The sequence below is a fragment of the Eubalaena glacialis genome, chromosome 16, assembly GCF_028564815.1.
Source record: "Eubalaena glacialis isolate mEubGla1 chromosome 16, mEubGla1.1.hap2.+ XY, whole genome shotgun sequence".
Taxonomy (NCBI): Eukaryota; Metazoa; Chordata; class Mammalia; order Artiodactyla; family Balaenidae; genus Eubalaena; species Eubalaena glacialis.
In genome coordinates this window covers 1,093,598-1,105,871 of record NC_083731.1, presented here as the reverse complement: position 1 = coordinate 1,105,871, position 12,274 = coordinate 1,093,598, and the positions used below count along the sequence as shown (strand labels likewise).

General features: G+C 44.0%; 1 protein-coding gene across 2 annotated transcripts in view; it reads right to left on the bottom strand.

The window, feature by feature from the left end:
* TUBGCP3 (tubulin gamma complex component 3) overlaps positions 1 to 12,274 on the bottom strand; it is a 62,880-nt gene that overhangs the window by 27,986 nt on the left and 22,620 nt on the right. For both annotated transcript variants that reach the window (XM_061171261.1, XM_061171260.1), the window contains exons 9-11: positions 11,501 to 11,569; positions 11,003 to 11,135; positions 8,919 to 9,085 (exon numbers count right to left, since the gene is read on the bottom strand). In XM_061171261.1, the coding sequence (XP_061027244.1) occupies positions 8,919 to 9,085; positions 11,003 to 11,135; positions 11,501 to 11,569 (369 nt within the window). The remainder of the gene's footprint in view (positions 1 to 8,918; positions 9,086 to 11,002; positions 11,136 to 11,500; positions 11,570 to 12,274) is intronic.

The window sequence follows — 12,274 nt, the reverse complement described above, 5'->3', positions numbered from 1 at the left end:
CCCACCAATCAGCTGCGTCTCCTCCTGCCGCTGTGCCGCCTCTGGCAGAAGCCCCAGGTCCACCCGCAGCACTGCAGGAAGCGACCTTCCGCGTGGCGCTCTCCCCGAGAACCACTGAGAACCACTGCGCTCCGAAGCTTCCCCTGTTCACTTCCTCACCTTCCCTAACCCGCCCACCGGCCTGTTCCCTGACATCCAAAAGGGTACGGGTGTTAAGAAGAAAACTAAGCTGCTGTTGTTTCCAGCCCGTTTGCTGCCACACTGAGGCCACTCTCCTTTTTCAGCCATAGTCCTAACAGACTTGTGCTTTTATTTCTATAAACTCGATCTCTAACAGCAGAACTGCTGAGTCCAAGTAATTTCTAATTTTTATAAACAATGCCAGATCTCCCTTCCAAACGGCCCTGTCAACTGACCCTCCCACCACAGGAAGCTCTACATTTCTGCATCCTTGCTCGGTTTGAATTTTGTCAATCAGGCAAAATCATGGCTGCTTGTACTGTTCTTTTACTGACAACAAAGGAAGTTGGGCCTATTTTCATAATGCTGATTGCCACATGATTTTCTCCTGTGAATTGTCTTTTCATATCTTCATCCCATCTTTCTACTGTCTTTTTCTTACCAATACACAGAGGCTCTTTGTTATATAAGGGAGAGTGACCATTTGTGAATCATTAAGAATTACAAATGTTTCCAAATTAATGACTTGCCACTGTTTATGGTCTGCTCCATGTTTTGTCTTGTTCTTTCTGGGTCATATTGGTGACTGTCTTCCTTTATGGCTTCTGGGTCTCCTGTCTTCCTAAGAGCTCCCCATCCTAGATTACAGAAATATTCTCCACAATTTTAGTAAGTACACTGGGCCCTCTGTATCCATGGCTGGGTGAATCCACGGATGCAGAACCCAGGGATGCAGGTGGGGTGGGTACCACACCATTTTATACAAGGGACTTGAGCATCTGCAAATGTTTGTCTGCGAGGGTCCTGGAAACAACGCCCCATGGATACCGAGGGACAGCTGTATTCCCGCTGCGCTGTTTTTGTTCCTTAGATCTTCCGTCCCTGCACACAGGAGACACTGGGGTCTGTTTCCTTCTGGGCTGCATATTCTCTTTACTGGCCAGGCCAGCACCTCTTATTTAATACAGCACCCTTTCCTCTGAGCGAGTGTCCTCACCAGGAGCGATCATTACAGTCACTTACATCGAAAGATTAAAAGGGGAAAAACTGACTCCACCAAGAGACGCTGAGGAGCGTCTGACAGCATGTTTACACCCGTCCACGGCGACCCGTTAGATGCACTGGAGCGCATCTGGTGCTTCGCTCCATCTCGGTTACTATCCCTCCCGGCGTCCCGTTGCCCGTCCTGGGAGGGCGGAGTGCCTTGAGCTGACGCCGCGTCCTTCAGACTCCACGCCAGATGCCTTCCCTGCTGCCGGCCTGATCCAGGCTCTAGGTTCCTAAGTGTTCATTTCTCCCCCGACCTAGAATCAGCCACTTCTCCAAGGAGCCCCAGTCCCTTTTGGGGAGAAATGGCATTTGGACCACAGCCCCAGTACTTGGCAGTACTTTAAGTCAGCAGCTGGATGTCTGAGACGCAGCACTGGCCACATTACACGTGGCAGCTCGGTCCTCCCACTGGACTGCAAAATCCATTTAGGTCCCAACATATCTAAATGCCTTTTTGTTGACTTTTACATAAAGTCCAAATCACCAATTGGTGAATAAAACACAACCCTGGCTACAAAGGTGTGTCTGCAGATACAAAATGGATTTAAAGAATTTAAAAAATATTTTTAGCAAATATATAGCAATACAAAATTAATAGTTTCCTAGCAAAAAGTAAATAACCAGAATAAACCGAAGGAAGGGGCCTGAGAAACAGAGAAGGAGGGAGGGAGAGAGAAGACTCTAAATAAAAAGAGCAGTATCTGTAGAAGAAATCAGAAATGTAAACTGCTATCACTAAGCCATGGGGCCTACTAAACTGTAAAAAAAGGTATCTTTCTTATATTATTCTAGACCACAGAAGAATGTGCGGTACCTGTTTATTTAATGAATCTCGTTTAACACAAGCTAATCCTGATAAAAATAATGCCCCAGATGGAAACTACAGACCACTTTCATTTGTGAATACAGATGAAGAAAGTTTGAGTGAAACATTATCCTTGCGTTACAGGAATAAAGTATTTTGGGGCACAACATACTTCTAATACACACTAAATGTGTAAAAATGAATTACAGAATATTATCATGTAGTCATTAAAAATGAAGTTTGGGAATTCCGTGGCGGTCCAGTGGTTAGGACTCAGCACTTTCACCGCGTGGCCTGGGTTCAATCCCTGGTCGGGGAACTAGGACCCCGCAAGCCACGTGTCATGGCTGGAAAAAAATTAATTAATTAATTAAAATGAAGTTTGTTAACTATCAGAAGCCATTCTGAGAATCTGATGAAAACTACAGATTTTCTTCCCAGGAAAAAAAATGCTTATATCCACAAAACACACAGTTTTATGTGCTATTCAGGAGTTTCAGAGATCACATTTTAAGAAGCCTTGGTATAGAAGAATAAAGTTTAATGGCATGAAATTATTTTCTTTATTTACTTCAAGTAAAAATAGAGGTTACAGGACTTCCCTGGTGGCGCAGTGGTTAAGAATCCACCTGCCAATGCAGGGGACACAGGTTTGAGTCCTGGTCCGGAAGATCCCACATGCTGCGGAGCAACTAAGCCCGTGCGCCACAACTACTGAGCCTGTGTGCCGCAACTACTGAAGCCCACGTGCCTAGAGCCCATACTCCGCAACAAGAGAAGCCACCGCCATGAGAAGCCCACGCACTGCAATGAAGAGTAGCCCCCGCTCGCCGCAACTAGACAAAGCCCATGAGCAGCAACGAAGACCCAACGCAGTCAAAAATAAATAAATAAATTTATTTTTTAAAAAAATAGAGGTTACAAAATACTGTGTGGTATGATATACACACACATAAAAATATATAAAAAAGGGATATACAAAAATATTAACAGAGGTTATAGGTTCATGATGAGATTCAATAAATTTTAATTTTCCCCTCTGTGTTTACATACTCAAAAACGTTTTAATTGCACATTTTTAAATCAGAAAAAAAATACTGTTCAAAAGAACTGAGTAATTCAAGCCAATGAGTGAACATATGGTACAAGTAAGAATTTTTTTAGAAACACTGTTTTCCCAAGGCGATGAACTAAAAAAGATTTTTTTTTCCTGTTCACAGAAATCTACTCCCAAGGGTAACTATTTAAGGAAACAAAATTTCTAATGATGTTAAGGTCTTATATTTAACCCTTTATTTGATCCTAGATGGTATCGAGCCATCTAGGATCAAATACAGCCAGTTTCCTTTAAGTAGGTATCTGAACAAATGCCAACATTTTTATGACCATGAGGATGAGACTGCTACATTTATTTCCAACTCATATTCTTATCTTTAGGTATCAATTTAAATTATGAAAGTATTTATTGATATTCCTTTTTTTAGACTTTTTTGGATTTATATTCCCTTTCTGATTTTAAACACATAACTAACGACTGCTTTCAGTACTATTATAATGAGGCTATCACCACTTTAACATAAACTCAAATCAGCCCTGATAGAAATTAAAGTGTCACAAGTTCACCATGAACAATCTAAGAGGCTACCCAGTCACCACACTATGTCTGCTCTGTGGCTTGCCATTCAACAGATTAGATTAACTGCATATAAACTCTTATTTACCTGTTATTCACTTAAACAGGACAGCTAGTTTCTACAGACAACACACTAATTTATCCTGATAGTTGGAGTACAGCTGGATTTTTATCAGTATGAACAATAAGAAAATTTAATTTAAAAGATAAAGAACTCAGGCATTCAGTCATCTTTAGAAGTTATGAAAGCATCATTTCATCTGAGGGCAAAGTAGCACTCAATCACCCTACTAGCAAACATCTAGAAGCAAACACCGAGAGGCCTGGGCATAATTAATCTTGCAAAAAATATAGTTACAGAGGAAAAGAATCAAGGTCAGAATATAATTGCAATAGGCTTTTATTTTACTGATGCACTTTCCACTCAAGGTTCTTTAATTTGCACCATTATGACAAACACAGAAAGAAGTACGGGAAAATATAAAGCATAATTGAACCATGATTTCTCATGAAGTGCTGGACAAATGCCAAGGCCTTCCTGCTAAGAACAGAAACGAAGAGGGTAATTTTCTCAGCAAGCGACTTATCTTCTAAGACCAGATCCATTCATTCAGACCACAAAGGACCCCAACTTCAACGGATCAACAGGCAGGCCGCCACCAAGAGACCCGCCTCTGGCCACGCGGAGAGAAGCCGGAGGCTCTGGACCAGGGGAAGGCCAGAGGGAGCTGACCAGGCAGACTGGCAGACGACAGCTTTCAGGGGTGGGCGTGAAAGTGCCAAAGTGTAAGATAGGTACATGGTCAACCTTTAAATCCAATAATTCCTAGCAAAAGTGTAAGAGGAACAAAATAAGGAGAGTGCTGAAGGCATCCACAGAGACAGTCCAAAAAGCAGCCCCTGCGTTCTCTCTAGTTAGTGCACTGACCTTCCCATCCGAGGATGCAGATTTGGGAGCATCGTCAGAGCATTTCAGCTAACATTTGATTGCTGTCTGAAATTTTTCTAATTTTGAAAGCAAGAGTGCTGACTTTTCACTTTTCCCTTCTTTTCCTGTTCCTAGTTGAAGGCCCCAATCCTTTATAGCTCTGACAGGTTTATCCAAAAGGCAAAAATATAAAACAAATTAACACTGAGCTATCGTGTTCTTACCTTGAACACACGGGAATAATTTGTTTACCTCTCTCAGTTTACAGGGGAGAGAACCCATGTGAGCCACTAAATGTCTCAGGATAGAGTTTCCCTAGATAGTCATTGTGGCAAAATGAAAAACTTTGGTTTTCTTTTACAGTACTACTTTGTAAGAACCAAAAATAATTAGAAGCTTCTCCCCAAACATTGCAAGTACTTTCTACACTAATCACTCAGTGCATCTGTAAAATCTTTTTTTTTTAACTGAGGTATAGTTGATGTGCATTATTATATAAGTTCAGGTGTACAACATATTGAATCACAATGATTCAGAGTTAAAGTCCATTTATACTTATTATAAAATACTGGCTATAGGCCCTGTGCTGTACAGTATATCCTTGTAGCTTGTTTTATACATGACCGTTTGTACCTCTTAATCACCCACTTCTATCTTGCCCCTCCCCTTTCCCTCTCCCCACTTGTAACCATTAGTTTGTTCTCTACATCTGAGCCTGCTTCTTTTTTGTTACATTCACTAGCTTGTTGTATTTTTCAGGTTCCACATATTAGTGATACCATACAGTATTTGTCTTTCCCTGACTTATCTCACTTGGCATATGCCCTCCAAGTCCATCCACGTTGTTGCAAATGGGAAAATTCCATTCTTTTTATGGCGGAGTCGTGTTCCATCGTGTGTATATATACCTCATCTTCTTTATTTAATTCATCTGTTGATGGACACTTAGGTTGCTTCCATATCTTGGCAACTGGAAATAATGCTGCTATGAACATCGGGGTGCATGTATCGTTTCAAATCATTGTTTACGTTTTTTCAGGTATACACCCAGGAGTGGAACTGCTGGATCTCATGGTAGTTCTATTTTTAATTTTTTTGAGAACCCTCCACAGTGGCTGCACCAGTTTACACTCCCAGCAACAGTGTACGAGGGCTCCCTTTCCTCCACGTCCTCGCCAACATTTGTTATTTCTTGTCTTTTTGATGATGGCCATTTCTGACAGGTGTGAGGTAATATTTCATTGTGGTTTTGATTTGCATTTCTCTAATAATTAGTGATGTTGAGCATCCTTTCATGTATCTGTTTGCCATATGTATGTCTTCTTTGGAAAAATGTCTATTCAGAGGACATCTGTAAATTCTTACAGGGCTCTAGTCTTGCCTGCCTTTGCACTTCATCCTAATACAGGATAAACAAAATAAAAGCTGGATACTAATCCCTGCACCACTGGACTAAAGGATCATATCTTTTTAACAATTAAAAGTAAAGTCCCGGTCTTCCCTGGTGGTGCAGTAGTTAAGAATCCACCTGCCAATGCAGGGGACATGGGTTCAAGCCCTGGTCCGGGAAGATCCCACGTGCCGCGGAGCAACTAAGCCCGTGCACCACAACTACTGAGCCTGCGCTCTAGAGCCCACGAGCCACAACTACTGAGCCCACGTGCCACAACTACTGAAGCCCACGCGTCCTAGAGCTCGTGCTCCGCAACAAGAGAAGCCACCACAATGAGAAGCCCACGCACCACAACGAAGAGTAGCCCCCGTTCACCACAACTAGAGAAAGCCTGTGCACAGCAACGAAGACCCAACGCAGCCAAAACTTAATTTAAAATAAATAAATAAATAAATAAAATAAAAGTAAAATCCCAACTGGTGGACCCAGAGGCAGTTTTAATGATGCCACAGAAATAGCAAAGCTCAGAGGCCACCTGGAAGTTTTTCTTTCAGATAAAAGGACTGAAAACTCATCCTTGGGTTGCAAGTCAGTCAAACCCAGAGGCAGCCAAGGTGGGACACTGAGCACCGCTCTGCAGCAGGAGGGGGAGAGAAAAACCTCCCCGGAACCAGGTAAACATGGGCGTTTCAAAGAGCTTCCTGGAAGAACCACAGGATGAAGCCACGTTACACAGAAAGTGAGCTCTGAACGGCCGTCAACAAAGATCAACAGGAGCTGCAGGCAGGAAAGTTACTGAGGAGGAGTGGACAGCGGGTCAGAGAAAGCAGGTCCAGGAACCCCGCCAGGCAGACAGGGGCAGAGATGGCCCTGTTCCCACACTGGTCACATCCACCAGTGAAGCCATCTGGCCCTGGGCTTTTCTTTACTGGAAAGGTTTTTAGAGCACTCATTTATTCTCTTTACTTGTGTTATAGGTCTATTTAGATTTTCTATTTCCCATGAGTCAATTTGATAGTTTGTGTTTCTAGGAACTCTCTCAGGTTTTATCTGGCAGAATCGACAAGCTAATTCTAAATCTATATGTAAGTGGAAATGTGCAGAAACAACAAGGACGATTGTGAAAAGAGCTGCTCCTACCAGATACCAAACTCTAAAGCTACGTTTAAGTATTACTGACAAAGAAATAGCAAACCAAAAAAAAAAAAAAATCAGAAAAAAATAGAGTCCAGAAAGACTCGGGTGTAAATGGGAATTCAGTATATGATAAAACATGGCAAAACTAACATTTGGAGAGCATCCGTCAAGCCTATGATTCTCGGTACTATTCTTACACCTCTAAGTCTGAAATAATGTGAAAACAAATGGTTGAAGAAAAATAATTAAAGGAAAAAAGTGCAATTACAGATACAAGATATCCAAATGTATGAACTCATCCCATGATTCGACTCTTAAAAAGTCAGACAAATCCACAGGACAAATGGGGAAACAATACAAACAGCAATTAGTAGGACAAATAAAAATAACCAATACACATGAAAAGCTGGTCAATCTCACTAGTAACCAGTGAAACACGAATACATAAATACCATAGGAGATGCCACATCTCATACATTAGATTAAAAACACTTTTACTCAGGTTGGGTAACATGAAGTGCACACAGGAAGGAGGAATAAGCCGACGGGGGCGCATGGGGTAGGGGGACCGGGAAAGCCACCCAGCACTTGAGACGGAGTCAAACCTACAGCTGTGCCCTCCCCACAGCCGAGCCAGCCCATCTCCCAGGACTGACTTCAGAGAAGCTCATAAACACTCCCAGGGAGGCACATAAAGGGATGTTCACTTTAATAATGTGGGTAAGATTTAAAACTAAAAGAACATAATCTGCTCGGATAGGAGAGCTGTTAGACAAAAGGGCTGTGTCCAGGCAGCAACAGCTACAAGCCCAACCCTCCACAGGAGGCCTACAGGGCACCCTGGGGGCCTCCACAGCACACACGCACATGTGGATGCCGTGTGTGTCCCCAAAGCACAAAACAGTACCACCTATGGTCAGATCTGCTTCCATGATTGCTTACGTGCAATTTCACCCGCAAAAAACTAGGTGAAAACAGGAGCCCAGCCACGTGGGCCACATAAACATCCCCAGAGACGCACCTGAAACTGCCCTGCCGCCTTCACCTACGCGTTCCAGCAGCCACGATCGTCTGTCCCGCCTCCGCCCAGGCCCACAAGCTAATGCCAGGGCTTTGTCAAGGTCAATGCCATATTTACTCTAGAATTCACCCATTTCTTAACCATTTAATATGTGTTAAAAACTGTGCTACAGCTTCCATTTAATTCCTATCCTTTTTTAATGTAACATAATGACAAGGTTTTTGAGTGTGGTGCCCCTCACTCTACTTTTTGTCAGAAGTCTGGTTTTTACCATATGATTTTGCATAGCAGTGATTTTCAGGGACAAATATGTTACATTCTGGCAGAACTAACTGTATTTCAATAGGTACATATACATATACACATATACAAATAACTTGTCTCATTAAAATTGTCAGCACCACAGTTAACCAGAATGAGTTTAGTTCATACAGTAATGGTGCAAAGCATCAGAACATGTAATACCACCCTGCCAGGAAAACCGGACTAAGACTGGGGACACCTAGTCCTAGCTTTGCCGCCAACTTGCTGATAAACAGGGACAAGCGATCTGACCTTGCTGAGTTTCCCACTGTTCAAACGAGGATAACAATTTCTCACTAACCAAATACAGCTCTGATCAATGAGGTAATTGGCAAAATAGGCCAGGCATGCAAATGAAGTGTGGTGGCATCACTGTGAAGAGAAAATAGTTTCGGGAAGAAAATCAAGAAAGAGTAACTGTTCCCGTGCTCCTCAAAGCCACGCCTGAGAAGAGGCCGCGTCCCTTACTTCGTGGTACGTGTCCTCGAGCTCCCCATCGTAGATCCACCGGTAAAGGAAGCTCAGGACGGGGTGCGACACCAGGCTGAGGATGTGCTGCACCAGGGACCTCATGGAGGGGTCCCCCGTCTTGGTGTAGGCGTGGACGGCTGAAGCCAGCTCACCTCCCTTCCTTCCTGGGGACACAGCAAAAAAACACCCACATTGACACTCACAGTAGAAACCAACAACTGAACACTAATGCAAATGGCCAAGTCACGGAGATAAAGTGTGGCTGCTCTCCTAGTACCGTTTGGACGTAGAAGCAGCAGTCAACATGTGACGGACTAGGAGCCCAGAGGCCTAGGGTCTACCTGGGCTTCATGTGAGTCAGAGCGCTTCACGTGACTCTCCACGACCCCTATGGAAAACGTGACTCGAGATACGATCGAGAACACAATTCTTCACCTTTTCTTGACTGAGACCCACATCAAGACTCACACTTTATACCGCAATCCAATACACAAATAAGCATATATAGAAAACAAGAGTTTTACAAACAATACTTACACTTTAAGATTTTCTATTTTTTCCTTTTTCTCTTTTGGTATAATATGCTGGTCTCAACTCATTAGACTGATGTCATAACCCATTAACTAACTGGTGGCCCTACAGTGTGAAAACACGGCCCTGTGTTAACAGTGCCCGGTGTCCCAGGAGCACAGCTCAGCACAAAATATCGGGAGTGGCAAAAACCAGATCCAATAGTATAAGCACACGAAGAGTTTCCCATGTGAATAATTCTGGAGTTTATTAGATTGCGGAAAGTTTTTTTTTTTTTAACAGCTTTATTGGAGTATAATGCTTTACAATGGTGTGTTAGTTTCTGCTTTATAACAAAGTGAATCAGCTATACGTATACATACATCCCCATATCCCCCCCCTCTTGCGTCTCCCTCCCACCCTCCTTATCCCACCCCTCTAGGTGGTCACAAAGCACCGAGCTGATCTCCCTGTGCTATGCAGCTGCTTCCCACTAGCTATCTGTTTTACATTTGGGAGTGTATATATGTCCATGCCACTCTCTCACTTCGGCCCAGCTTACCCTTCCCCCTCCCAGTGTCCTCAAGTCCATTCTCTACATCTGCGTCTTCGGATTGTGGACAGATTTTAAGGAAAGGACTGATGTGCTCTGACTTTAGTAAGATCCCTCTTGGCATGTGTGCACAAACAGAGACAGAGCCAGTTGGCAGGTTATGAGGACAGGGCATGAAGAAGGCCCGGAGCGGGGACCCCAGCGTCCCCGGGAGGGCAAAGCCTGGGGACCTAGGGAGGAGCTGGAGGCACCAGGACCATGAAAGGGATGGGGGTCGGCAGGAAGACAGTTGGGGGGCTGCCAGTAGCTGGAGAGAAAGGAGGCATTTACTCACTGTATTCGACTTCTTTCTTCTTTTGAGGAAGGTGCCACCCACACCGGGCCCTTGGAATCAGTGGCCCTGAGAACCATCCCGCGGGAGGGGGCAGCGCACGCACAGCCAGAGGGCAGGGCGGCCACCGGTCCCCACATCTCACCTGGCCCTCCCACCCTGAGGGCGCAGGGACCCCCAGTGCCCACGGTTATAGACGAGGAGAGACAAAGGGCTACCTGGCCAAGGGAGCACACACAGTGAGAAAGATGCTGAGAAGCAACTAGAAACACAGGCCGAGAGCCCAGAGGGGGCCCCACCCAGACGCGCAAACAAGGGAACTTGTGAAACAGCTGCTGAGCCCAGACGTGGGCCAGAACCTGGGGGGACTGAAGCGCTAGGAGAGGCTGCTAATTGAAAGACAAATAAAAGAGGAACAGAGATAAGCAGCTGTAACACCGTGGGCCACAGGAAAAGGCGAAATCTCCGAAAACTAGACCCCGCCTCCTTCCCCTCAAGGAAGTCCTGAGCCTCCAAAGCATAAACACTGGGCTATGCGGACAGCTGGTTATTCTCCCCTATAAGTTCATGTCTATTAATTTGTATATAATCAGCATCCTTCTGGCTGTTAAGCATATAAAAGGGCAGGCACAAAAATAAACCTCGGTGCCATTCCCTAAAACCTGCTTTGAAATAAAGCAAAATGACCTTGGCAGTGGTCCACCAGGGCCGCCAGGGTCTTCAGTCTTATCTTGGGGTCGTACGTCCAAACCAGAAGACGCCGGAGCGTTAAGCTACTCTCAAGGCCCAAATTCACACCCTGATCATCTTCTAACTGTAGCTGAAAAACAGGAAAGACAAAATGTTTAAGTACGGGTCACCAAACAGGCCAAGCATGTCTTAATCCATGTGAAGTAGACACGGGGAAAGGATTATCCTCATGAAAATGAAACAGAAGGTCCCTCTGAGACAGCGACAGTTCCTTCAAGCTACAGAGGAGGTCTGTTTCAATGGCAGACAGGACTCTGAAAATTAGCAATGAACTGGCTCTAGGACACAATGAAACTTTACAGATATCCAATCCTTCCCGATAGGATTATCAGATTTTTATCTTTTAAAAGTAATGTATGAAGAAACTTAAAAATTCCGTATAGTGGTATTTCCTAACACTTCAAATCATGAAGAAATTAAAAATAAGGTATTTACCTGGGAATGTAAAACAGAGAGTAATCGGTAGTATTCTTTGAGTTCCTGGTGCAAGGCAGCACAAAAGCTCTGTGGAGAAAGGACGAAGCACAATTAAAGCAGGACACGGTCACTGCACACGATGGTCACTACACCGCAACACACGGGGACCTCGCAGGACGACGCCTTGAGACAAGTTCGGGTGTCTGCGAGATGAAAGTCTGCTTCTGTCCACAGTCCCCACGCAGGTGTACCCACCACGACATACGCATTTAATAGCATCCGGGAAGGGCTGTCCCTCAGCATGAGCTTTGCAGGAGGGAAGTGGAGAAACACAGTGCATTTTTCATAAGCTAAGGGGTATTCACTTTAGACACTGATGCTTTATTTTCAGATTACGTCCCTTCTAATTTTTTTTCACTGAAGTATAGTTGATTTACAATATTCTGTTAGTTTCAGGTGTACAACAAAGTGATTCAGTTATACATATATATGTATACATCTATATTCTTTTTTTTTGGACTCTTCCATTATAGGTTATTACAGGATACCAAATATAGTTCCCTGTGCTATACAGTAGGTCCTTGTTGTTTACCTATTTTATATATACATAGTACTGTGTATCTGCTAATTCCAAACTCCGAATTTATCCTTCCCCCCACCTTCCCTTTGGTAACCGTAAGTATGTTTTCTATGCCCGTGAGAAACTTGTCTATCCTTACAGGTTCTGTCACAGGCTCTCCTCCTGCATATTCCTAGGCTTACGCCCAGAGTTCATTCCAGAGTCACAGGAGT